Here is a 25,937-nt window from a genome sequence, read left to right on the forward strand (position 1 = left end):
GTTTTAACTGAATAATTAATGTAAGCTTCAAATTTCTGCCTTTAAACCCTCTAAAAATTGGCCCCATTCACTGCCATTGAAATGCCTTCCTGTAACCTCCATTTTTGCTTTTGTTTTTCTTTTTTTGAGTCAAAATTACGGAGAGAAAAAAAATCTTCACCTAGTGGTGCAAAGTGTTTTAATTAAACATTATTTTAAATGTAGAGAATTTGTATTTGCCGTGTCAGCTTTACTGAAAAAATATATTTGAGCTAATCAAACTTTTAATCAAAAATTGATTAAATTCACAGCTCTGTTGATTAAAGACCCTGCAAAGCGACTGCTGATTGGCTAAGAAGAAAGTTTCGTTACGTCATTCCACTCATCTCTACATCTGATAAAACTGGCCAGTGCCACTGGCCACTTGCTCGCTGGAACAGTTGCAATGACGTTCACCGGCCTATCAGCAGGCGGAATGTTCTTGCCATGTTTTTTTTCAGCCAATCAGAAGACAAGGGACGTTCAGTGCGGCGTTTGAATTTTTGAGGCAGCAGCTTCTGAAAGATCGCGGAATAACGCGTAAAATAAGGTTTAAAAGTGTCAAAACAGCGTTTGGCGATCGTTTAAATCTCTTTAAATCTGAGATCTGCGGCGGGAGGACAGAATGAGGAAAAGGTAAGACACCGAGAGAGAGAGAGAGTTGGACAAACCGAGTTTGAACGAGTGTTCGTTTATATAGATAAGTAAACAAATGTGTATATAAATGTTTGTGTTGGGGTAAAACACATTAAATGCGTTTTTATTGTAATCAGATTGGAAATATCTTATGTTTTATGATTTCATGTCATTTGTTTAATTTAAAATATTTTTGCTGATTAGCACCTGAGCTACAAAACTGCTGATTTGTACAGACAGTGATTATTGTTTTCATAAGTAAACATTATAACCATTAATTGTGTTATTGGCAAAGAAATGTCATATTTATTTCAATAATAGACTCATCAATGCTACTGATTTTTAATGAGCTTGTTTTTTTTTCCCAATCAAAAATATAGACATTAATAATGCTTATTTCAGAAATATCTATTTTTTCAATATAGTCAATAACCAGTTACACTGCTGATTCATAATGCTAATTTTCCATTAAAACAGACTGTAGTCAAAATTGCTTGTTGCTTTGATTGTTTACCAATAAAAGAAACTCTTGCAGTGTCATTCATAAAGAAAATAATCCTGAGGGTTGATGCTCTCTGACTGTCATTGACCTCATTTTTATTGTGTTTTTAATTTGCATCACACACTGTTTGACATCTGACCATTTAAAATGCATCTAAAAGATCCTGTCAACACATTGGATTTAAATGGTGAATTAAAACAGGAATAAAATAATTACTTCCCAGGTTTCATGGTTTGAGCAAGATTATATAGACCTGACTTTATATGTGTTTCTGCAGTGAGATCCACGCTGCGGAGTCTGTATCATGTCTGAACAAGGCTCTCAATCAACTGAAGGATATCTGGGAGGAGATCGGCATCCCAGAAGACCAGAGACTGCAGCGCACGGATGCCGTTCACATGCACATCAAGGTCTGTTATATTCTGTATGTTTCTCATTGACTGGAGGCTCAGATATTCAGGCTACTAATATGAATGTCACATCCTGGTTTCAGAACCTGCTGGACATGATGATCTCAGAGGAGGAGGGGCTAAAGACGCGCTTGCTGAGCAGTATTAATGCCTGCAGGAAAGAAGTGACCAGCTTGTGTGATGAGCTTCAGCTATCTGAATATCAGGTGAGTCGCTATCATCGGAGTCGCCGCGCCAAATTACCTGCCAAAATGGCAAGATCCATTCTAGTACTGCGACAACTAATCGCAAAAATGTGATAATTGATCATGGAAATAATTAACAATAAATTTCTTTATCGATTAGCCGGATATGTGCAACATGCACTGACAAACACGATCAGTGATGTCACAGTAGTTCTAAAATGTGTTTGCATGATAATACTTGTCTAAGATGAGATTTAATTTAAATACACCTTTTTTCATCTATAATTTCTGCTGTTTACAGTCAGTTGTTGAAACGTTAAAGGGATAGTTCTACTGAAATTTCTCATTATTTACTCGCTCTCATGCCATCCTAGATGTTTGACTTTCTTCTGCTGAATGCAAAAGATGATTTTTAGAAGCATATCTCTGCTCTGTTGGTCCATACAATGCAAGTGAATGGTGACCAGACCTTTTGTAGCTCCAAAAATGTTATGTTTGTTAAATGTTAGCTAACATATGCTGGTTTATTTATGTCCCTGGTCAAACAAATCTTGCTCTCTTTGATGATTAATAACCTGTTTTTGGGCTTTTTGCGTCAGGAGGAGGTTGGCCTCACAATGCTGCAGTTGGAGAAGGACCTCCGTACGCATGTGAAGATGATGCTGAAAGAGAAGAGTTCTCGTCAGAGCGAGCTCAAGTCTCTGATTCAGAAGGATCAAGATCTGTGTGATGTTCTGTGTGAGGACCTCTACCCCATCCACCCCGAACAAGTGCCGTCACAACAGCAGCTGCAGAACTACAGGCAACACATCGCCCACCACAACCAGGAGAAGGTAAAATGCATACCACAACAACAACCTGCTGTTTGAAACGGTATGCAACTGTTTTAGACAGTAGAATGAAATATTGCCACATGACCTCTTTAAAGGAATAGTACACCCAAAAATGAAAGTTCTTTCAACATTTACTCCCTCTAATGCCATCCATAATGACTGATGACATTTGTAGGAGCGTCGTCATGCAGAGTTTGTGGAAATGAAGCATCAAATCACTGTACTAATGGAGGATCTGGAGCAGCTTCCTGACAGCACCTTTGAGAGAGACATTGTATGTGAGGATGAAGACGCCTTCTGTCTTTCAACAGAAAATATCAACTCGCTCAAAGTGTTATTGCGGCAGGTACACACAAACTTCGTCTTTCTTTTGCTGTCTCACTCTCGTTAAATGTGTGACTTTGTTTTCTCAAATCTGTTACCTCGGATAACTGAACAATGCACTTAATGGTGCGTTTGTTTTCAGCTTGAAACTCGTAAAGCTGCGAGTGAAGCTATGTGTGTGTCCATTCGTAGTCGGATCGAGGAGCTGTGGAAGATGCTACAGATTCCTGTCGAAGAGAGAGAGGCTATCATGCCGAACACACTCACTAGCATTAAGAGTCATTTGAATGCAGTGAGTACATATACAGGCACACACACCTATCAGTAATATAGGTCATGCTGTTGGATTTCTAAAACACTAACAATCTGTCTTTCTTTGCGTCACAGCTGCAGGTAGAGCTCCAGCGCTTGGAAGAACTAAAAAAGAAAAACATTGAACGTGTAATTCAGACAATAAGAGAGGAGATTGTGAAGTTCTGGGAGAAATGTTACTACAGTCGAGAGCAAAGACAAGCTTTCACGCCATACTACAATGGTATGTAAGTTTTCAGTTTAAAGAAAATTGTCTGAATCCCATTTGTATAATTCCAAGAATGAAAAGCACTTGTCTATGCTGGTGATGGTATATACACCTTTTATGTACTGTAGATAGAATGACAAAATTATTGTATTAGTTTTCCATGGTCATGGAAATCCCAATATATGCTTATCGGCAAAAATCTATGCTGATAGTTCCTGTTTTTTGTTCCTCTGAAACAATGGCCGTTAGAGGTGAAATCTGAGCAATCACTGACACCTCGTGGGGATTTTCTTGATCTAAATCTGTTATTGATAATATTCCTCCATATTTTTATCCTCAATTCAATGCATATTTTATTAGTTAGATTTAATAATCAATTGTTTTAAATTAAAGTGAGGGCATGCAAAGAAAAATTTAAGCATATGCCCTGTCAGCACATACAGTGAGCCTCCAACTTCATATTTTGTGAATGATAATAAACCTTTTTCCTCATATTTCTATAGCTCTGGAAAATTAAGAGACCACTGCAAATGTATCAGTTTCTCTGGATTTACTATTTATAGGCATGTGTTTGAGTAAAATGAACATTTTAGTTTTATTCTATAAAGTACTGAAAACATTTTTCCCAAATTCAAGATACAAATATTGTCATTTAGGGCATTTATTTGCAAATAATGACAACTGGTCAAAATAACAAAAAGATGCCGTGTTTTCAGACCTTGAATAATGCAAAGAAAACAAGTTCATATTTATTTATAAACAATATACTAATGTTTTAACTTGGGATGAGTTCAGAAATCAATATCTGGTGGAATAACCCTGATTTTCAATCAAAGCTTTCATGCGTCTTTGCATGCTCTCTACCAGTCTTTCACATTGCTGTTGGGTGACTTTATGCCACTCTTGGCACAAAAGTTCAAGCAGCTCTGCTTTGTTTCATGGCTTATGGCATCCATCTTCCTGTTGATCACATTCCAGAGGTTTTCAATGGGGTTCAGGTCTGGCGATTGGGCTGGCCATGACATGTTCTTGATCCGGTGGTCCTCCATCCACAGTTTGATCTGATTGTGTGGCATGGAGCATTGTCCTGTTGGAACAACCAATTGTCAGAGTTGGGGAACATTGTCAGAGCAGAAGGAAGCAAGTTTTATTACAGGATAACCTTGCACATGACTTGATTCATGCGTCCTTCTCAAAGACTAATCCGCCTGATTCCAGCCTTGCTTAAGCACCCCCAGATCATCACCGATCCTCCACCAAATTTCAAAGTGGGTGCAAGATACTATGGCTTGTAGGCCTCGCCAGGTCTCCGTCTAACCATTAGTTGACCAGGTGGAGGATCGGGTGATGCCACACCAGTATGAATGTGTGCGAAAATCCCAGGGGATCATCAGTTAAAGAAATACTCAAACCAGCCCATCTGGCACCAACAATCATACCACAGTACAGATCACTGAGATCAAATTTTTTCCCCATTCTGATGGTTGATGTGAACATTAACTGAAGCTCCTGACCTGTATATGCATGTTTTTTATGCACTACTGCTGCCACACTATTGGCTGATTCGATATTCACATGGATAATTATTGGTGACGGATAGGCTGGTTTGAGTATTTCTGTAACTGCTGATCTCCTGGGATTTTCACACACAACAGTCTCCAGAATTTACTCTAATGGTGCCAAAAACAAAAAACATCCAGTGAGCGACAGTTCTGTGCCCATCATGGTAAGGAAAGACTAGGCATTCTTTTTCCATTCGATAAATGGGTTTTAATATCTATCTGCCGATTAATCGTTATCGGCCTTTTCCACCAATGTACTTACCAGTATCAGCAAAATCTACAATCGGTCGACCTCTAATTAATTATTTTTAAAAGTCCTTATCTAGCAATCATAAATCACTGGAAATGTCATGGAAATTCTTTGGTAAAAGGGGATAAGTAAAAAATGGTATGTTTGTGGGATGCATACTTAGAAAATCTTTCAGTAAGTAGGACTTTTGGAATGGACACCATTCAAGAACCTTTAGATCTCTTTTCTATTTTTATTTGGGATACACAACTCCTAAAGCATATTACATTGAACCGAGATAAATTGGGATTCACTCATAGACTTTCAATGTGCAGAAGGCACACAAGGATTGGTTGATGTTTGAATTTGATGTTTTGTGCCATTTAGATGATCTGGATGAGGAGGTGTTGCGTGAACATGAGCTGAAATTGGAACAACTGAAGCTGGATTATATGGAACACGGCGAGCTGTACGACGCCGTTTCAACCTGGAGCAGCAACTGGACTCTGTATCAAGAGCTAGAGGTGAGAAATCAAGGGAAGTATTCAAAATAAATATAAAATTCAAAACCATATTCAGCTAATGACTTGTACTCCCTTTTTTGTTCTCAAATCAGAAAAAAGCCACAGACCCATCTCGCTTTAACAACAGAGGAGGAAACCTGCTGAAAGAGGAGAAACAGAGAGTGGACCTACAGAAGAGTCTGCCGAAGGTTTGATCTGAGCTTCAAATAAAAAGCCTGATGTGGGATTGACTGGAAAGGCTTGCAGGCTAATTTTGTATGTCTTTATTTTGTCCGATTGGTCAGCTGGAGAAGAGTCTGAAGACTCAGATTGACCAGTGGGAAAAGGTGCACGGTAAAGAGTTCCGTGTCAACGGACAGCCATTCCTGCAATATGTGGAAGACCAATGGAATCAACACCAGATGGAGAAAGAGAGAGGAAAACAGGAACGGGTATAAACATTTCTGACCAGTTCATTTCCTCTAGACATCTTTTGACATTGTCCATTTTATCTGTATTCTTTATTATGTGATTCCACATTAAATGCAATCTAATCTCTATGGATGCATATGTGGCATGAACAGTAATCTGTGATTATTTTTGCTTGTCCCTCAGATAGTAAAAATGCATTTGGCACATTGTTTGTTGACATGCTGACTTTTGTACTGTGCAGCAAATGAAGAAATTGAAACAGACTGAGGAAGACCTGCTGTATGGCACTGTTATCAGAACACCGACCAAGAGGAGACTTGCAGCAACCCCAACGCCAGGCAAAACACGCAGGGTACTTCATGCGTTTGCATTTGTGCATTAGTGGTCGACTAATATGATGACTCAAAGGCCGTCGTCGATGGCAGACACAATGCCGATATAAATAAATGATGGCAAAAAAAACAAAATTTATGAGATTAAATTGACAAGTGATTTAACTTGAACTTATTTGCAGTATCCATTGACAAGGCCATCAGTAGAATTTGCAAATGACACAAGGGGGGCTAACACTTCTGTATACAACTACGGTAATAAAATGCAATTTAAAAGTCTGTGTGTAAAATCAAAGACTTTTTAGCAAGCCAGTCCACTCGGCGGCCATCTTTGGACACTCCCGGGCAGCTATTTTCTATGGTAACAAGTGGCATGACAGTGCAACTCCTATCTACTTGAATTGGGGAAAGACTGAAATCTCCAAAACGGATGGTCAAGATTTCAACCAATGAACATATTTCAAATCGGCAGCAAATTTGACTACACTTGTATCATAAATTGTGCTTTACCTCAGATCACACACAAAAAACAATTTTCCCAGCTTGTGTAGCTAATTTGCATGCGCATTCACGAGTTGATTGGCAAGCGATGTCTGGTTCTAAAAGGTGATTGGCTCTTTTACCTATAGGGTGGGACTTCATTTCCACCTGCATTGACCGTTGGGTGTTCCAATTTCTCCCATTTATTTTGAAAGAAGTGACCCGTCTCTGCTGAAACGTCTCCGTTTCAGTTATCGGTAAAACTCTATGCAAATAGTTTCCGACATCTTGTGAATAACAATTAGCCTGATTCCTCATTAAACCATTATCTGGTGAATATGTTATAAAAGGCTTAAGGAAATACTAATTATAGAGCATATTAACATAGCCAAGTCTTCATTTCAAATGTTTTTTTGGGCTTATTCATAGTTTAAAAAGCCCTTGTTATGCACTAATATTTATGTGTCTTATTTTGGTTTGAAAGTAAGCTACATCTGGGATTTTATTCATTTTGGACTCTTTTAGCCACTATACCTGCCTGTCATAGTAAGCACTAAGAAAATCTTTTAACATTCTATAAATGGATTAGAAAAACTATCTGCCTTTTCCACCACCTTAGTTATTGGTAACTACAAAATCCACTATTGCTCATCCTCTACTATTTATTTTAAGAGGTTCCTTGTTTTATTGTGGGAGATTCATTTTGCATGTCATTTCAAACGGGGGAAAAATGTCTTGGTATTTTTTATCAAAATGTAACAACTTGCATTTTCACAATCCAAAAATGAATCAAATCAATTACCGGCAACCTTTTTTGTTCTTTCACTCTGAAATATGTTATGGAAGTAAAATGGGTTTTAAATGCTGTTTCGCATTGACATTAATGATGACAAATTAAGACCGACAGAAAAAGTGGTTACATTTATTATGGCATTATCTTTTTGTTTTTTTACTCCAAATTAATTGTTAGACGTTATCAATATTTTGTAACATAAGAGGGAAGAACCTAATAAACATGTTGAAAATAAAAATTGCAAACTAATTAGCCAGTGCTGCATTTCCCAAAAGCATTACAAGCTTAAGTTGATCGTCATTGGCGCCAATTGTTTCTACAAACTACTTAGGATTATGGTGCTTTTGGGAAATGCAGCCCTGACTGATATCGGTCTATCTTTAAAGCTAAAATATACTTTGTTTAAAAAAATAAATAAATGTAATTATGAGTTCTATTATGTTTCTGTAGCTGATCTCCACCTCTAGTATTTGCTCCACCCCCAACACGACACTCCGTTCCACATGCCCCTCCCCTGCTTTGAGACCGCCCCTTTCCACTAGCAAGGTAAGCTATGTTCATTCAAACACTGGATACATCACGTTATTATGATTTACATTTGTTGTAATTGTAAATTGCTCATCTGCTAGTTGGGTGTGCGAACACCCGCTCATGGCCGAACTCCTCGCGGTCTGGAGAGAAACAAGGAGAACATTTCTCATCTGAACGGAGCCTTGCGCACGATGACCGCCAGCCCTATTAGAAACTACTCCATCACGTCTGTGGCCTCCTACTCAGAGTTTGCGGTAAGTTCCTCGTCTTCATCATCCTCTCTGACCCGCGGCTCAGTCTCGACAGATGCAGCAGATAGACTGATTGATAGACTGACCTTGTGTGCTATTTTTGCCTTCTGTTGTAGAAGGATTCAGAATCCACTGCAGTATCCAGGTCTGTAACTCTAAAGACCATTCACTAACACACACTCCTCTGTGTATTTAACCTGACTAACGGCAGAGGGTCTGTGTGTGTGTGTGTTTCAACTTCTAACAGCACTTGCTTCTGGAGTTAGGACAGGACGTGATGTTTTACTCTGGGCTTGAAAGCCACTCCACAGCTAATATTCAGTTTGTGGTTTAACAAAAATAAATTGATTTGTCTTCATCTCTTCTGTCCATTTGGGTTTTGTTGGGGCAGAATGTTGATTTATTGGTTACAGGAACTGAGTTCAGAATGCCACCCTTAAAATATAATTACTTTTGATTTAATTGCATTACATATGCATTTACAGGTTTCTTTAATTAAAGGAATATTTTGGGTTCGATGCAAGTTGAGCTTAATCGAAAGCATTTGTGGCATAATGTTGATTTTCTACTAATTAATTTCAACTCGTCTTAAAAAATATAAATCTGGGTTACAGTGATGCACTTACAATGGAAGTGTCAGAAATGTAATATGACATTAGTGTGATAACTGTTTTTTTTTCTGCAGCGGGAGCTCTCAAACGCCTCTAAATCCAACGTCAAGACTGGAGTTTTGAACTCCACCGTCACACGCTGAATGCTGGTGGAGCAAACCGGCTCTGTTGAACTGTTGGCCTAAATCAATGAAGACAAAAAAAGCTTTTTATAGAGCTATTGAATGTAAATCATCATGAATTTATGGCAGAATTGTTAATATTTTAGCTCTGTGTTTTGGCCATTTCTCAACATTTTTCCCCTTTAACTGTTCTTTTGAGTTTTGAATGATTTTCTGTTTTTGAGCTTGACTTTTATTAAATCACTTGAAACAGTTTTTCTAAAAACTTTGCTAACACTGATCTAATGGCTCGGAGACAGATTTGATCTTTTGTACTTTAAATCAAGATTGCATTTTGATGCATATAAGGATTTTTGGCATTTTACTTTATTTTACATCAACACTACCTTTTTTATATGGCATCACTCCTTTGAAATAGCAGCTGACATGGTGGTTGGCAACCTGTAAATAAATGTTTGTTTTCATGGAGACTCTTTGTGTATTGTGGAATTCTGATTCATTGTTTAGAAGGATAGAAACTTATTTAGTGAGGAATTTTAAAATGAGAGAAATTCGCCCTTATGCCATCCCAGGAATGTATGGCTTTTTTTCCATTGCAGAACACAAAAGATTTTTAGAATATTTTGTCTCTTTAGGTCCATAGAAGGTTAGTGAATGGTGACCAAAACTTTGGGTCTTCCTTATGACCATAAAGCCAGCATAAAAGTAATCTCCAGTGGTTAAATCTATATCTTCAGAAGCAAAGTGTGGGCGAGAGACCCTTTTTTTTTTTTTTTTTTTCTACACATTCTATGCATGAAGACAGTGAATCTCCAAAAACAAAAGAATGAGAAAGTTGAGATTGATGGTATAAAAGGACTTCAATATTGATCTGTTTCTCACCCACACCTATCATATTTCTTCAGAAGACTAGGATATAACCACTGTAGCCGTATGGATTACTATTATGCTGCCTTTATGTGCTTTTGAAGCTTCTAAGTTCTGGTCACCATTCACTTGCACTGAAAGGACCAACAGATCTGAGATATTCTTCTAAATCTTTGTATTCAGAAGAAGAATGTCATACACATCTTGGATGGCATGGGTGTGAGTAAATGTTAAGAACATTTTCATTTTTAGGGTAAACCATTCCTTTAAAATAAGTTAATATTCCTGAAAAGTTCAAGATTACTTAAGAGGTCGCTTTGGGGCTCAAGTATAAAACGGTGATTTTCTGACAGTCCTCGTCTTACAAACGACTTGACATGAGACTGGACAGGTAAAACTGGACCGGGGTGTCTGAGATACTGAATCACTCCAGAAAACATTTAAAGAATTAACAAATTACAGAGAAAACCAAACTATCCAGTTTTGCCAGATTTACTTGTTTATCGATATGATCTAAAGTTGTATTTGGTTTAAGATTTACATCTATCATTTATATTGACAAAAAATACCCAAAACTAACATTTACTTGTACCATATGTTAAAAATATGTTTTTATTTTAGATATGTACTGTAATGCCATAGTATACATCATTGCCTGAAGTACCATGCAAAAACCATGGTACAAGAATATGGGAATTATTCAGTACCATCTATAACCAGCTGATGACATCACTACATGTGTCATCACAGAATGCCTTAATATTCAAACACGCTTAAAGAACATTAAGTCACAAATTACATTTAAATTGTATTATTTTGTAAATAAGTTTCCTAACTATAAATATATAGTACATATATTTTGCCTTAATATTAATTAAAATTATAATTACAAACGTCAATTAAAAAAAATATATATTTTAATTTTTAATTATAAAGTTTGTCAATTTTTTTTATTGTATTAAAATTATAATACTATTTTTGTAAATTAATTTTACAAATTATATATTATTATTATAACAATTATTATTTCAATAATTTTGTAAATTTTATCAAATAAAATTATAATTATAATTTTCGTAAATTAATTTTTAAATATTTTTTAATTTATTATTAAAGTTACAGTATTATTACAATACACATGTTTACAATTATTATTACAATAATAATTATTGCACATTTATTTTTGGTACATATGAAAACGCGCGTCATATTGCATTTGGCGCCCCATAAGCGCGCGTGTGTCCGTGCAGAAGTTGCATTGCAGGGGTGGGACTCCTGCATTAGATCTTCATCATGCGCAGCGGAATACACACACCATTCTTCAGATCCAATCTAAACACACATTTGATCTGATTTGAAAGCACAGAGACACACGCGCATCAGTTCTGATCGGATCATTCACGCGCATCCGATGCTTGAATGCATGTTAATTGATGGACGAAAGTCTGCATGAGCTCGAGAGGAAGGTAGGTCCCAATGTAAACAGTTTTCATCGCATTATGTTAACATGTGATCGTGCATATTCTGTGTACATGTGCTGCATGTATGTACATGTTTATGTATCTTAATGTATTCATATTTGTATTAACATGTATTATCGCGTGCGTTTACGCGCCTCAACAATTTTTCGCAAATTAGAGACTCTTTATTCATTACAACGTGTGGATTGCAGTTATTGTGAAGTATTGTTTTATATATTTTTTCATGTCTGTTATTATCAACGTGATCGAGCCCTTTGATTTGGGGGCATTCATGTAACACCCAACGGTCAAATGAAACACACAACACCCCCTGCACTACAGCAAAGAAATGAAAGGTGTGTGTGTGTGTGGCCAGGTTTAAGTGATTTTACGAGGGTGTTCTGCTATATATGTGGTTTACGAGGACATTTCTAGTGTTTCTAGTGTCATGATTCAAATAGCTTTGAAGACACACTAAACGACGTTTTATTTCAAATGTAAAAATGCAGAAAGTTGTTTGTGAAGGTTAGGTTTAGGTGGTATAATCTTTAGTTCTTACAGTATAAAAATCATTATGTGAGGCCTCATAATGATAGCTGCACCAACGTGTGTGAGTGTGAGAGAGAGAGAGAGAGAGAGAGACTTGTGCTCTGTTGCGTGTCTGTAGTGCAGTTTTTTACTACTTTTTGTTTTATTTTTGTTGTGTCTGTTATGTGTGTGTGTGTGTTTTTTTCCCTCTGTGTATGTTTGTTGTGTAAGTTATGTGTGTAGTTTTTTGTGTAGTTCACTGTTGTGTTTGTGCTCTTTTCTGTGTTTGTTGTGTCTGTTATGTGTGTAGTTTTTTGTGTAGTTCTCTGTTGTGTTTGTGCTCTTGTGTGTTTGTTGTGTCTGTTATGTGTGTAGTTTTTTGTGTGTAGTTCTCTGTTGTGTTTGTGCTCTATTGTGTGTTTGTTGTGTCTGTTATGTGTGTAGTTTTTTTGTGTAGTTCTCTGTTGTGTTTGTGCTCTTGTGTGTTTGTTGTGTCTGTTATGTGTGTAGTTTTTTGTGTAGTTCTCTGTTGTGTTTGTGCTCTTGTGTGTTTGTTGTGTCTGTTATGTGTGTAGTTTTTTGTGTAGTTCTCTGTTGTGTTTGTGCTCTTGTGTGTTTGTTGTGTCTGTTATGTGTGTAGTTTTTTGTGTAGTTCTCTGTTGTGTTTGTGCTCTTGTGTGTTTGTTGTGTCTGTTATGTGTGTAGTTTTTTGTGTGTAGTTCTCTGTTGTGTTTGTGCTCTTGTGTGTTTGTTGTGTCTGTTATGTGTGTAGTTTTTTGTGTGTAGTTCTCTGTTGTGTTTGTGCTCTTTGCTGTGTTTGTTGTGTCTGTAATGTGTGTAGTTTTTCTGTGTAGTTCTCTGTTGTGTTTGTGCTCTTGTGTGTTTGTTTTGTCTATTATGTGTGTAGTTCTCTGTTGTGTTTGTGCTCTATTGTGTGTTTGTTGTGTCTGTTATGTGTGTAGTTGTTTTGTGTAGTTCTCTTTTGTGTGTTTTCCTCTGTGTATGTTTGTTGTGTGTCTTTTATGTCTGGTATGTGTGTATTTTTCGGTGTAGTACACTGTTGTGTTTGTTGTGTCTTGTCCTCTGTGTATGGTTGTTGTATGTTTTTTAAGACTGTTATGTTTGTAATTTTTTGTGTAGTTCACTGTTGTGTGTGTGTGTTGCGGTCTATTGCGTGTCTTCTTGCTTTGTGTGTTGTGTTCTTAATCCGATGTGTGTTTCTATATTGTGTATTGTTTTCTGCTGTGTTGGTCTCTGTTGTGTGTTTGCTGTGTGTGTTGTTCTCTGTCCATGTTTGTTATGTGTGCAAGTTTCTGTATAGTTCTCTGTTGTGTTCCTGTGTTAGTGCTCTTTTGTATTTGTTGTGTGTTGTTCTCTGTGCACTGTTGTGTGTGTATTGTATTGTATTTTGTGTCTATTGCCTATAGTATGTTGTATTCTGTTGTGTTTTTGTTGTGTTCTGTGTTGTATTCATTGTTGTTTGTGTGTTGTTCTCTTGTGTCTGCTCTGTGTGTTTTTTTCTGTGTATGTTTATAATGTTTTCTGTTGTGTGTTGTTTTTTGTCATTTGTGTATCAGTTGTACACTATTGTGTGTCAGTTAAGTGTGTTGTGCACTGTTGTGTGTCTGTTGCAAGTGTAGTGATTTTTTGAGTCTGCTAAGTGTGTTGCTCTCTTTTGTGTGATTTTTGCGATTGTGTGTGTTGAGTGTCTTTTGCATGTTGTGAGAAACAGTACATGCCCAAATACATTTCCACAAGGACTGAGGGTCTTTCTGCCTGAGAATGTTCTCTCTCACTCTCTAGTGTGCTGCTTGTGTTTCAGTGAAAGTGTTATTATAAGTCATTCTGGAGATTACAAGCACAGTTGATTTATTAGTGTTTGTTCTTTCACTACTGCATCGAGACAAGCTGACCATGCACACTTCACCCCCTCTATCCATCCGTCCACAACATGCTTTCTGATCGCCGCTGTTGTAGAAAGGCCACTATTTCATCCACAGTGAATGCAGTGCTGTCCGGAGGAGGATAATCATGTGTGAATTATTAGTGCAACAGGAACGTTTAAAACATCTTGGTTAGCTTTTGTGATTTAGTTTTTAGAGCTCTAAATGCTTTCAAATAATCATTTGTTTGGTTATGGGCTCCCGTATATCATCCCGTATGTCCTTGTCGGGCGAGAAGGTTACAGAAGAAAAATTCAACCTCTATTCTAGGCTAGACTCAATTTAGATGCTTTGTCCTGGATGTTTACTGAGGTTTTGAGTTTGAATCTAGACGTTTAGATCTATAAGAAAGATTTAAAAGGAATTTTTCAATCAAAACCCATTATTTACTCACCCTCATGTTTTCCCAAACCCAGATGAAAACAAAAGGTCTGTTTTCCCTGGTCACCATTCTCTTCCATTTTATGACTAGGGTAAACATTGTTTTTCTGTGTGCCGTGACGTCTAGTGCACAGTCGAGCACTCTAGCTTTTTAAAGTGTTCTGTTTTGACCACAAGCCCATACGGACGTATTCGATGCGTATATCGCAAGCCCTTAAAACGGCATTTAATCATGTGCAGGATATGAATTGTAGATTCTACAGTTTTGTTTTTACTATTTCAAATGTTAATTTACGATATCAGTAATTAGGTTTGCACTAGTTAAGACATAATTTTTTGTTATAAAAAATTACCAGCAGAAATTCCAATTTCTTTCAACTAGTAAAAGTTGTAATTTTTTATACGTGTATCTGCATTTTTACTGCATTGTTACTAGTGCAATTGTCCATTCCTGATGTCAACAGTTGAATTACATTTAGGAAAAGTGCTAATTTAAATGTTAGATTTGGTATTTCAGATGTCAATAAATTAAAAAGTAATAAACTGTCTTAAAAGGCTTTCTTACTAGTTGCACTTACATTATATAGTATACAGGATCAATAAGGATTTATGACTGGTGAAGATACCATCCCCACCATTAGTGAAAAGCCTGGGGAAGTGGCACAGGGCTGAGCTCAATGACAGGGAGAGTGTGAAGGAGATGCTCAACCAAGCTGATGTCTGGCTGAAAGCTCTGGAGAAAAGTGGGCTACCTGGTAAGTTTAAAGTTTGGGGCTACCAGCATGGGGTTCTTCCAGGACTCCTTTGTCCTCTCTTGGTGTATGAGGTTCCCCTGTCTACAGTAGAAGCACTGGAGAGGAAAATTAATAACTTAAATTTATGCATTTGGCAGATGCTTTTATCCAAAGCGACTTACAGTGCACTTATTACTGGGCATTCCCCCAGAGAAACCTGGAGTTAAGTGTTTTGCTCAAGGACACAATGGTGGTGGCTGTGGGGATCGAACCAGTGACCTTCTGATTAACAGTTATGTGCTTTAGCCCACTACACCACCAGCACTTCCTCAGGAGGTTGATCAGTTCCCAATAGGTTTTGTTCCATCGGCCTGTATACAGTAGTTCAGGGAATAAACTGCAGCTTCCTATAACATCAGTGGTGGAAGAATACAAGGCAACAAAATCCTGGCAGGCTATGATGCTCCAGGACAGCAAGGACGATTGAGTCCGTCAGGCAAACATAAGAATCTGCACTGGCTGTAAGTGGTCCGCAAGCAGGGCATTGAAGCAGGCAGAAGAACGGCTATGCCACACTGACATCATCGGCAAAGATAACCGAGGCAAGCTTGGCCTGGGCTATGTCACCAGGGCCAGTTGGAAGAAAGCAACATCAAGGGAACGCTATGACATGGTGTAGAGGGAGATACGGTAGTGGAGGAAGAGGAGAGACATGCCAGAGAAGTAGCCATGAGACAACAGGGCAGCTGGATACGTTTGGAGGGTGTGAGAGAGATGTTCCTGAAATGCAACAGATATGGAGAATGGAAAAACAGTGGATAAAGTTTCTTTTCTGCTCCTTCTATGATGTTCTGCCTTCACCAACCAACCTCCTGCAAAGCTGGCCGGTGGAGGCATGATCAAGTGCTAGTCCAGTTGGCAGATGGTCTGGAGCAGGCGAAAAGGATAACAAAACAGAAGGAAAAAGCAATTGGTCCCTGTTTTATTAACTTCCTCATACCAGGTGAGGAGAGTACTGTGGAAAGGGGGAGCACGGGTGTTCTGCCCACAGCAAGTGATTGGGAGATGCATAAAGACCTCAGAAGGAAGCTCAAATTTCCAGAGGGGCCGGCTAACACAAACCTTTTGCTAGATATTGTCCTCTGGTCCCATGGCACAAAGTAAAACTCATTGAGCTGGCAATACCCTGGATAGAGAGGATTTAAGAGGCATATGAAAGAAAGCTGAAGAAATATCAGTCTCATCCTGGAGAGCCAGTAGAGAGGATAGAAGCCCTGCAACCTTCCAACAGAGGTTGTTTGCAGGGGCTTTCCAGAATAATCACTCTGGAGTGCTTAAGGGTTACTTGGTTTCGAAGGTGTAGGAAGAGGCTGGCCGCTGATATTAGTAAGCAGGCAGAGGTGGCATCAAGGTGGCTTTGGCTGTAGAGAGGTGAGCAATGGCAGAGTCAAGCTGACAGCCATGGTTAAAGCAGGGCATATCAGTGTATCGACTGGCGTGGTGGAGGGGGCAGATCCAGGACGCTGGTGTTTGCTGTCGAGCACTTCCGAGGTTTAAATGGGCTTAAATCGATGAAACGCCAATGAAGGAAGGAGCCCATTTGGGAATTTATATTTTATATATAACTTTTTTGTATTATGTATTATTTTTGTTATGGTATTTCTATTATGTATTTGTGTTATTTTATGTATTACTATTACTTCCTGATCAATAATTTGCATTTTAACTTGTAAAAATACATTTTGTATATATCTATCATTCAAATCCTGCATGTGTTTAAATGTCGAAAGGGCAGACGTGAGACGCAGCACATGAAATGCCACAGTTAAACTTTGCTTTTAAGTCAATTTTCTGCTTAACTTTTCTTTTTATGTTACCTTATTTCAGTCTGTTCCTCATACAAAGCTATTGTAAGCTTCAGAATATTTGAATATAGTGCACAAGTTATATGTTTGTACTAGTTTTATGGTGCAATCTCATCCAGTTAAAGGCAAAAGAATCGATCATCACTTTTCTACACCGTCCAAAAAGAAAAAAACCAAAGCAAACTGAAGGAACAAAGCTGGGGATTTCTGTTACACGATTCAGTGTTTGTCGAGGAGATTAAAGTTATTCCTCACAAGTAAATGTGCCATTTGGGAAATTATTTTGGAATAACGACTTCACTGCCAAGACTGCATCACAATGTTCTGTGTTCCAGAGCGCTGTGTGTGTGTGTGTGTGTGTGTGTGTGTGTATCCATCTGTTCTCCTTTAGTCATTCACACACACAATATTTTATAGAGCATTGATTTTACTGACGGTGCGACTTCAACACATGTTCATTAGATACAAACACACATCTGAAATCTGCAACGATGTTGACTGAACTGGTTTGCCCTGAAGCTAGGCAAGGGGCGTGCTGCTTCCAGCTCTCTGGTTTGAGATGCTTTAATTGGCCCGTTGTCATATTCTCCATTGATCTCTCTTCTCAGTTCTCGCTGCTTCACTCATCTGATTATCCACAAGTCTCGGATGACTCACAGCATACACGCCTCTCACTTACTTTCTACTTTTAGACCAAATATTATACTTCCTGTCAGAAGTGAATTCTCTCTAGTACCCTATCAAAAATGTAGCATTGTAACTGTAATCTGCTACAATATATACTGCAGTCAGTGAAACAACTGTGGTAACTTGGTATTACCCACCACTGGCATAAAAAAAGACTTTTGGAATTTGTTTTTTTAACATGTACCACGGTAATGCCCTATTTTTGAACATATATAGTACCATAGTAGTACCATGTTTTTGGGCATGCACCATAATTATACAATATTCTTGGCATGGTGATATTTGTCTGAACATATGCCATAGTAATACCATGTTGTACCATGTTGGCCATGCACCAGGATAGTATATACATATATATATATAGATATAGATATAGATATAGATATAGATATATATTATAACAATGTAATATAATAGTTATTATAAACCATGTTTCTTTGGGCATGCACCATTATAGACCTTGTTTTTTTACATATACCAAGATATTACTATATTTTTGGGAGATGATACTATGGTAATACTATAGTATTTTTTACATGCACCATGGTAATACCATGTTTTTAAACACGTACCTTGATAATACCATGTTTTTTTGGAAATGATACCATGGTAATACCATGTTTTTGGGTATGCAACATGATAATACCATGTTTTTTTTTACATTTAACATAGTAATATAAAGGTTTTTTGACATGTACCATGGTAATATCATGGTGTTTTATAGGTACCATGTTAATACCATGGTCCTCTTTGTTGGACCTTGGGGTTCCATATACCATGAATGTGATTATGATTCAGTACCATGGTATATAGGTTAGGCCTGGGTCGCTCAGCTATTAAAGATGCTGACTACCACACCTGGAGTCACGAGTTCGAATCCAGGGCGTGCTGATTGACTCCAGCCAGGTCTTCTAAGCAACCAAATTGGCCCGGTTGTTAGGGAGGGTAAAGTCACACAGGGAAACCTTGTAGTCGCTATAATGTGGTTCTCTCTCTCGGTGGGGCACGTGGTGAGTTATGCAGAGAGTTGCATGAAGCCTCCACACACGTTATGTCTACGTGGTAACTTGCTCAGCAAGCCACGTGATAAGATGCACGGATTGAGGTTCTCAGACACGGAGGCAGTTGAGATTCGTCCTCCGCCACCCTGATTGAAATGAATCACTACGCCACCACGAGGACTTAGAGCGCATTGGGAATTGGACATTCCAAATTGGGTTGAAATCTAAAGAGAAAAAAGTAACATGGTATTACTATGGTACGGTACGGTATACATTTTTAAGGGGCTGTTCCAGAGAGCTCGTATTACTTTGCTTTTATTTTTTACCATGGTACATTGCAGTAGCTATGGTAAACATGGTACATTTTGTAAGAGTAAAGAATGACTTGTGCTTTGTGTTACAGGTGGCACCATGTCTGTGCAAAGCCAGGATATTTCAGAATATCATTCGAGCGGTGAGCAGGCATCACACATACACCTACGATCATTTTCACGAGTCCCTCTAAGAGCGAGTTTCTGATTTTGTTTCTGTGTGTGTGTGTGTGTGTGTGTGTGTGTGTGTGTCAGTGGTTCTGGACCCTCCTGGCTGGGAGGTGTGTTTGTATGTGTTTGGGTTCTTGGTTCTGTTTGGTGTGGTTATAGTGAATCTGTGGAAATTATATAAGTCTGGCACTTTCCCAGCTCCCTCTCCTTACCCGAACTTCAACTACCGTTACCTGCAGGAGAAATATGGCTCGTCCCACCCAGAGATCAGACAGAAGGTTAAAAAAAAAACACAGAATCACATGCATGATAATGTTTTTACATTTTTACAGTAAATAATGACAGGATTTAAATATTTGGGTGAACTATCCCTTTAATCTGTGACTTCTACTGTGTAGCGTGTTGCAGCTTCCAACCAGCGGAGGGCGTCATCGGCAAGTCGGAAGCCAAGTCTCCAGTTGCTGGACACTCCCGATGGGTTTCGAGAACTTGGAACGCTGGAGCTCATGACCCGGGAGCTGGATCCAAGCGGAGGCACCCTCAACCGTTCCCTGTCCTCCGAATCTCTGTGTTCCATCTCTTCTGTTGCGCAGACGTTCGGCCACGACTTCACGGTGGGGCAGCTGGAGATCACATTGGAGCTGGACTCTCGATCCTCACTTCTGCATGTCTCACTGCACCAGGGTAAAGACCTGATGGAGAAGGAGGAGGAGAACTTCCCTGGATGCTACATCACCGTCATGCTGATCCCTCAACAGATCAGCCTAAAAGCCACACAGGTATAGAATATAATCATGTAAAGGTAAATTACCATATGAAGACATGTCACAAATGCTGATTAGGGTTATCTCTTAACCTCTGTCTCTCTCTATCTCGTTCTCCACTGTAGGTTCAGAGAAATGCCTTCACTGTGGTGTTTGATGAGCGGTTCTCTGTTCCGTTAGACTCTGTAAGTCTAGAGGAGAACAGTCTGCGATTCTCTGCATTTGGCGTCGATTCAGATGAGCGAAGCATCAGTGCTGGAGTTGCTGAACTTAAACTGTCAGATCTAGATCTTTCAATTCGGCCGTTTAACGCCTGGCTCTACCTGCAGGACATGAACAAGGTCCCATGCCACACCTGGATGCTCTTCAAACCCTTTGTGGCCTTGTAAAAGGTGTACTTGACACAATTGTCTCTTTTGTCTCTGGTTCTTCTTAGGCCGTGGATGCTGTTGGGGAGATCCTGTTGTCGCTCAGTTATTTGCCGACTGCAGAACGCCTCACGGTGGTCGTGGCTAAAGCCAAGAACCTGGTCTGGACTAATGGAAAGACCACAGCAGGTGTGAAGCTAAACTGGATCTGAGGTTTATCTCGGTTTAGACTAATCTGACTTCACAGTACTGAAATGAAACAGGTTCCTGGCTCATACTAATTAAAATCCACAACCATAAGAGCTTTAATATTTGAATGATATTGTTAAGGTCCTTCCTGTTTTAAACAATTGGAGATAGGGCTGAGTATTGATACAGATTTCCGATTGATTCAATTTCGATTCACAATCTTTTGATTTGAGTCCAGTTTAATTAAATAGATATAATAATTTGGGTATATTCCAGTTATAATGTCCATTTTGCTTACATTTTGAAAAATAATTATCTCAGCTAATGCTGCTAATTATACAGGGTACCTAACTTGGTACCTTTTGTAATTATTAGGGCTGTCGATTTAACACGTTAATTCAGTGCGATTTATTTTACAAAAAATAACGCGTTAAAAAAATTAGCGCAATTCATCGCAATGCCCTCGGACCATAATAAGGAAGATTCCTGAGAAATGCAAGCTTGTAGTACCACCTGTTTACTCCAGAGGGCAGTGAGTGAAACTTCAGCTGTATGGCAACACGCAGTTTATACAGTGAAGAAAACACTTCAGTAGGAAGAACAACGCAAACATACATTACATTCTTGCGTTCAAAACACTTGAAGGAGCGCAAATGCGAACTAAGGGATCTCAAGAAGTGTTTAAAGATTGAGTATTAAACTATATTTAACTTGACACAGTGACCTAAACATTTTATGTTTAACTGACGTAAGAGTAAATTGACGGGCCCTTAAACAAGCCCTCATAATAAATCTCCAACTGATTGACAAATTCACTTGTGAAATGGATTGCTGTGAACTGTGTGTCAATGGTTGGCTTATGATCAATAATATGGTAGTAAACAATACATTGTATTCTAAAGCCGCTTTTGTATTGTCTTATCAATGATTAACTCTTCTGCTACAAGAATATATTGCATTTTAATTATCTGAATATTTTGTATTATATATAATTTTTAAATATTTAAAGATAACTATGTATAATTATATATTGATAGAAATATGTATAATCTTTATATATTTTATTATTGTTATATGAGGGGCTTTCTCAGCAAATATTTGTATATGCGATTAATCACGATTAATTAATCGGGACACCATGTAATTAATTTGATTAAAAATGTTAATCGATTGACAGCCCTAGTAATTATACATTTTACCATTTTTATTCTCTGATATATTTGTCATCTTTTTAAATTTTTCCTCCCTTAGATTTTTAAAAATGTACAAATTAAATTTTTTCCATCAATTAAAAATGTGTATATATATATATATATATATATATATATATATATATATATATATAGTACAGTAGATTGTTAGGGATGTTGATTTAATGCAATAATTCAGTGTGATTAGTTATATTAAAAATTAATTTAAATACGCAATTTAATTTTCAAACTATTTTTAACTAAAAAAATTTATGACATGACATAAACAAAGTGAGACGCTCCAAAAGCGTCCATCTGATGCTTCTTTATATTGACACGCATCCTTAGAAAAGCTCTTATAATAAATCTATCTCAGGCAGATTGACGAATTCAATTGCAAAATGGATTGCTGTGGACTGTAGGCCAATAAAATAAATAATATAATGCCTTTTAAAGCCACTTTTTGTATTTTCTCATAAATGCTTTACACATCTGCCAAATTTGTATTATTTTAATTATATTTATAATATATATTTTATTTATAATAATAATTTCCACAAACCTCAAATCTATCTTTGATATTGCCTTTGAATTTAAGGTGGTGGATTTGGGATAGGAGCAGGATAAGATCAGGGCTATAATTTGTCAATAGGGATGTTGTGCGTTGAATATATGGACTCATAAACAACTTTCTCTTTTTCTCTGTTCGCAGATCCATTTGTTAAGGTGTATCTGCTCCAGGACGGCAGGAAATTCAGTAAAAAGAAGACCTCCATAAAAAGGGACGATACTAACCCCATCTTCAACGAGGCTATGATATTCTCAGTGCCAGCCATCGTCCTGCAGGTGAATTTAAACTGCGATATTAACATCTGATTTGCTGTTCTGAGTAAACGAATTACTACAGTGCAAAGCACATTTTGTGCATAGATTTTCAGTGCTGTTTGTGTTTGTTCAGGATCTCTCTCTGAGAGTGACGGTCGCTGAGAGCACAGAGGACGGGCGTGGTGAAAATGTTGGTCATGTGATCATCGGACCAGAGGCCAGTGGAATGGGCATAACACACTGGAACCAGATGCTAGCCACACTGCGGAAACCAGTTTCAATGTGGCACCCGCTCCGGAGGACCTAAATCCTGACCCTTGACCCCTGACACCTGTCTTCTGACTCTTGTATGCATGGTGCCTACTGTCTGACTGTTCTAACAATAAAGACGTTAGAACATCAAGGAAGAATCCCAGTCCCAGCTGTCCTGAGGGAGCGGATGGGGACAGATGGATCTGGAAACAGAGTAAAGTCTCTTTTGCCTCTGTTACGGTCTATGAAATCCAGGTTTTCTTATCCAGGTTAAATTCATTTCTACATGATAACAGGGTGGCTAGTTGTTTGCTGCAGCTTTTTGGTGGAATTTAAAATGAGACAGAAATTTCAGTAGCCACATTCTGTTGTACTAAATATTTAAAGCATTAAAATGAAAAATAAATTATTTGTTTGGCCATAAATACATTTATTATTATTACTATTATTGGGGGTTGAATACTCTTAAACATATTGTAAAATAACATCTAGCAACAGACTTGGGATGCTCAGTCCCTTTTCTCAGGCAATTGCAGTGACACTTATTAGCCTATTGGTGGCAACATTGAGCCACATCACGTACCATAGAGGCAGCATTGAGGAGTTTTGTAATTGCATCCTATTTATTTAAACATATTCATGATCCCCACATTGGCTTTGAAGTCATTAAAAAATACCAAACTTAGCATTTTACCATTAGGAGACAAGTACTTTGAACTTCATGATATCCAACCAGATCTCATAGAATCACTTTACTATACCTACATTTTTCCTAAAATATTTCATTCAACATATCACAGCATATCGCAATCTTATGACATCAAAACACTTTTACCGTAGCACATGACATTCGCATTACATAAGCAACTACATTTACAAGCTTATTCAAGAGCGATCAAATTGCACGGTGACTCAACTGATAGAGCGTTGCACTTGCAATGCAAATGATCGGGATACGAGTCTTGAAGAGCACGCTAGTCGACAAACAAGCCGAAAGTGTAGCACCACAAAATGGCGTAATTGCTTCAGTAATTGTATTTTTCATCTCACATTTGCTTTTTATGACACTATCGGCTAGGTTTAGGGTAGGGAGGTAGGTTTTGTCTATTTAAAACTCAATGAGGCATTAACCTTAAAAACCTCATCTGTTTGGAAGAACATTTCACTCGCTTTAAGCGCCACTCAGTGGACATTTCACCTCAGAACTGCCACGAAACTTACTATAATTTTGCAAAAATGTCGCTACAGACAATGATGATATCAGTTTTGGGGAAGTACTTAATTAGTAGTACTAAGTTTAAAAGTAATCTTTTTCAAATTACATTACATTTTCTAGATTGTAGTGGGATTAATTAACCAGCTACTCTGAACAGTTATCACATTACTAATTACTTATTCATTTCTAAAACCCAACCTTTACCAAATTAGTTTCATGTGGACAAAGTGCTGTGTTGTGTTCTTTCACCAGGGCATAAATTCAATTATTATTGTAATATCTGTTCAAAGTAAAGAGCCACAATTTTTTTGCATTCCTTTCACATTGTTAGTGTGTCAGTCAAATGAAAGGGAGTGCAATAATATATTTTGGTGGATGTTAAATATGTTTTAAATCAAATAAAATACATTTCTATCAAACTTGAAAAAAAAAATTATATATATATATATTATGTTATTTTAATTGCTTTTCACATTCTCTAAGTTTTCTTCAGCAAGAAAGAAATCTAAATATAACACCAAAAAAAAAAGAAAAGAAAAAAAGTTGAAACTGCCGCAATAATTAAACCTTTTGGTGACAGAATGTTAAACTTCATACCAAAATCTGTGAATCACATTCTACCACATTTAACATATTTTGTAGGTTGAATAACAGATTTACGCTTCTTGCTCAGTAATGAGATCATTTCATTTGAAGAAGTGCTGCAAATCCTGTCATTAATTTTTAAATACTAACAATATTTTAAGCTTGACACCATTAAAATTCATTCTGTGCCAAATTCACCCTAATAGAAGCAATATACTCATTTACCATGTGCATCAGTTGTTGTTGAACTTTTAAAAGATTTAAAGGATGATAAAACATCAAAATACTTTACAATGCATGCAAATGTTATGTAGGAAATATTGCAATCAAATGAATTGTTTAAATAAAAATGCTTTGTGTGGTTTATGTCATATGGCTGTCATGGTTATTTTCTGATTAATTTTTTTTATTGATTTATATAGATAACAAAGACTAGCATAACCAATATACACAGAATGAACATTTAACCCCCATTAAGATCTGCCTTAAGTGCCTCCCAAGCCACGCCCACAGAGGATACTAAGGATCAGTTGGTCACCATATAAACACTGATTTCAGCCTGAGACTAAATCTGTTAATGTTGCTCTAGGGGGCATGCATACTTTTGCTTCACTATGCTCAAGGACTGAGTCCATCAATAGATTAAGGTCTCCTCTCAATATTATATCATGAGGGGTGCCAGCGGCTTGCGACATCCCTTTAAGATCTATAAAAAAGCCCTGATCATCAACATTAGGTGCGTAAATATTAGCCTAAATAAGACTTTCTGCCTGAATTTCTGCTAAAATGATAATGACTCTTCCTAATTTATCTTTAATCTGTTTGAGACATTTGAATTGTAGATGCTTACTTATCAGTGTAATGACTCCCCTGCTCTTATTTGAGCACTAAAGAAAACATGTCCACCCCATATCTTCCCAAATTGTTCTGCTTCCTGCAGGGAAAGATGGATTTCTTGAAGAAACACTCTATCATATTTTTTACACTTATGAAGAGAAATAAGCTTCCTTATTGTATGGAAGCCGCTAGGTAGAACTAGCACAAAAATCAACGACTAGGCACTCAGTTTCCACAGACCGTGTGTGGCATGGGGGGGCGTGGTCGTGTGTCGGTCTGTGAGAGCGAGAGAGAGGTGAGGCTTGTCACCTGGTTTGTAATTATCTCTAACACCTGCGTCTTGTTGTATTGATACGGAGAGAGACATTTAAAGGGACGCCAAGTGTCGAGAGAGGGAGAGAGAGTGGATCCAGAAAGCTCGAAAGACTGAGTGTGCTATTGTTTGTGTTTATGTTTCCATTTCAATGGCAGTGACCGTTGTATGTACGA

The 25,937-nt window shown here is 37.7% G+C and overlaps 2 protein-coding genes across 5 annotated transcripts; both read left to right on the forward strand.

Moving 5' to 3' along the window:
• Nucleotides 1-351: 351 nt before the first annotated feature.
• On the forward strand, nucleotides 352-9,738 carry prc1a (protein regulator of cytokinesis 1a). 3 transcript variants are annotated; one of them, XM_052123236.1, is made up of 15 exons: nucleotides 352-654; nucleotides 1,434-1,566; nucleotides 1,650-1,772; nucleotides 2,351-2,584; nucleotides 2,760-2,930; nucleotides 3,051-3,200; nucleotides 3,296-3,443; nucleotides 5,607-5,743; nucleotides 5,836-5,931; nucleotides 6,028-6,174; nucleotides 6,396-6,506; nucleotides 8,210-8,305; nucleotides 8,389-8,544; nucleotides 8,658-8,686; nucleotides 9,227-9,738. In XM_052123236.1, the coding sequence occupies exons 1-15, from the start codon at nucleotides 644-646 to the stop codon at nucleotides 9,273-9,275; spliced, it is 1,791 nt and encodes a 596-aa protein (XP_051979196.1). In that variant the 5' UTR covers nucleotides 352-643; the 3' UTR covers nucleotides 9,276-9,738. The 3 variants fall into 3 exon arrangements, with proteins under 3 accessions (XP_051979196.1, XP_051979197.1, XP_051979198.1); XM_052123237.1 differs by having other exon boundaries at nucleotides 8,661-8,686; XM_052123238.1 differs by lacking the exon at nucleotides 8,658-8,686.
• A 1,642-nt stretch (nucleotides 9,739-11,380) lies between these two features.
• Nucleotides 11,381-24,968, forward strand: LOC127640605 (synaptotagmin-12-like). Of its 2 annotated transcripts, none has more exons than XM_052123250.1 (8): nucleotides 11,381-11,607; nucleotides 19,144-19,194; nucleotides 19,307-19,500; nucleotides 19,621-20,001; nucleotides 20,112-20,327; nucleotides 20,423-20,543; nucleotides 22,446-22,579; nucleotides 22,692-24,968. In XM_052123250.1, exons 2-8 carry the CDS (start codon nucleotides 19,152-19,154, stop codon nucleotides 22,863-22,865), a joined length of 1,263 nt encoding a protein of 420 aa, XP_051979210.1. In that variant the 5' UTR covers nucleotides 11,381-11,607; nucleotides 19,144-19,151; the 3' UTR covers nucleotides 22,866-24,968. The 2 variants fall into 2 exon arrangements, with proteins under 2 accessions (XP_051979210.1, XP_051979211.1); XM_052123251.1 differs by having other exon boundaries at nucleotides 19,421-19,500.
• Nucleotides 24,969-25,937: the final 969 nt, after the last annotated feature.

This window comes from Xyrauchen texanus, chromosome 49 (assembly GCF_025860055.1).
Source record: "Xyrauchen texanus isolate HMW12.3.18 chromosome 49, RBS_HiC_50CHRs, whole genome shotgun sequence".
Taxonomy (NCBI): domain Eukaryota; kingdom Metazoa; phylum Chordata; class Actinopteri; order Cypriniformes; family Catostomidae; genus Xyrauchen; species Xyrauchen texanus.

Excerpts from the sequence above, each read along its gene's own strand:
- prc1a (XM_052123236.1), top strand. Across the intron at positions 2,931-3,050 it reads TCAAAGTGTTATTGCGGCAG|CTTGAAACTCGTAAAGCTGC; the intron begins GTACACACAAAC and ends GTTTGTTTTCAG. Across the intron at positions 5,932-6,027 it reads TACAGAAGAGTCTGCCGAAG|CTGGAGAAGAGTCTGAAGAC; the intron begins GTTTGATCTGAG and ends CCGATTGGTCAG.
- LOC127640605 (XM_052123250.1), top strand. The coding sequence starts at position 19,152 with ATGTCTGTGCAAAGCCAGGATATTTCAGAATATCATTCGAGCG. Across the intron at positions 19,501-19,620 it reads ACCCAGAGATCAGACAGAAG|CGTGTTGCAGCTTCCAACCA; the intron begins GTTAAAAAAAAA and ends TCTACTGTGTAG. Across the intron at positions 20,544-22,445 it reads TAATGGAAAGACCACAGCAG|ATCCATTTGTTAAGGTGTAT; the intron begins GTGTGAAGCTAA and ends CTCTGTTCGCAG.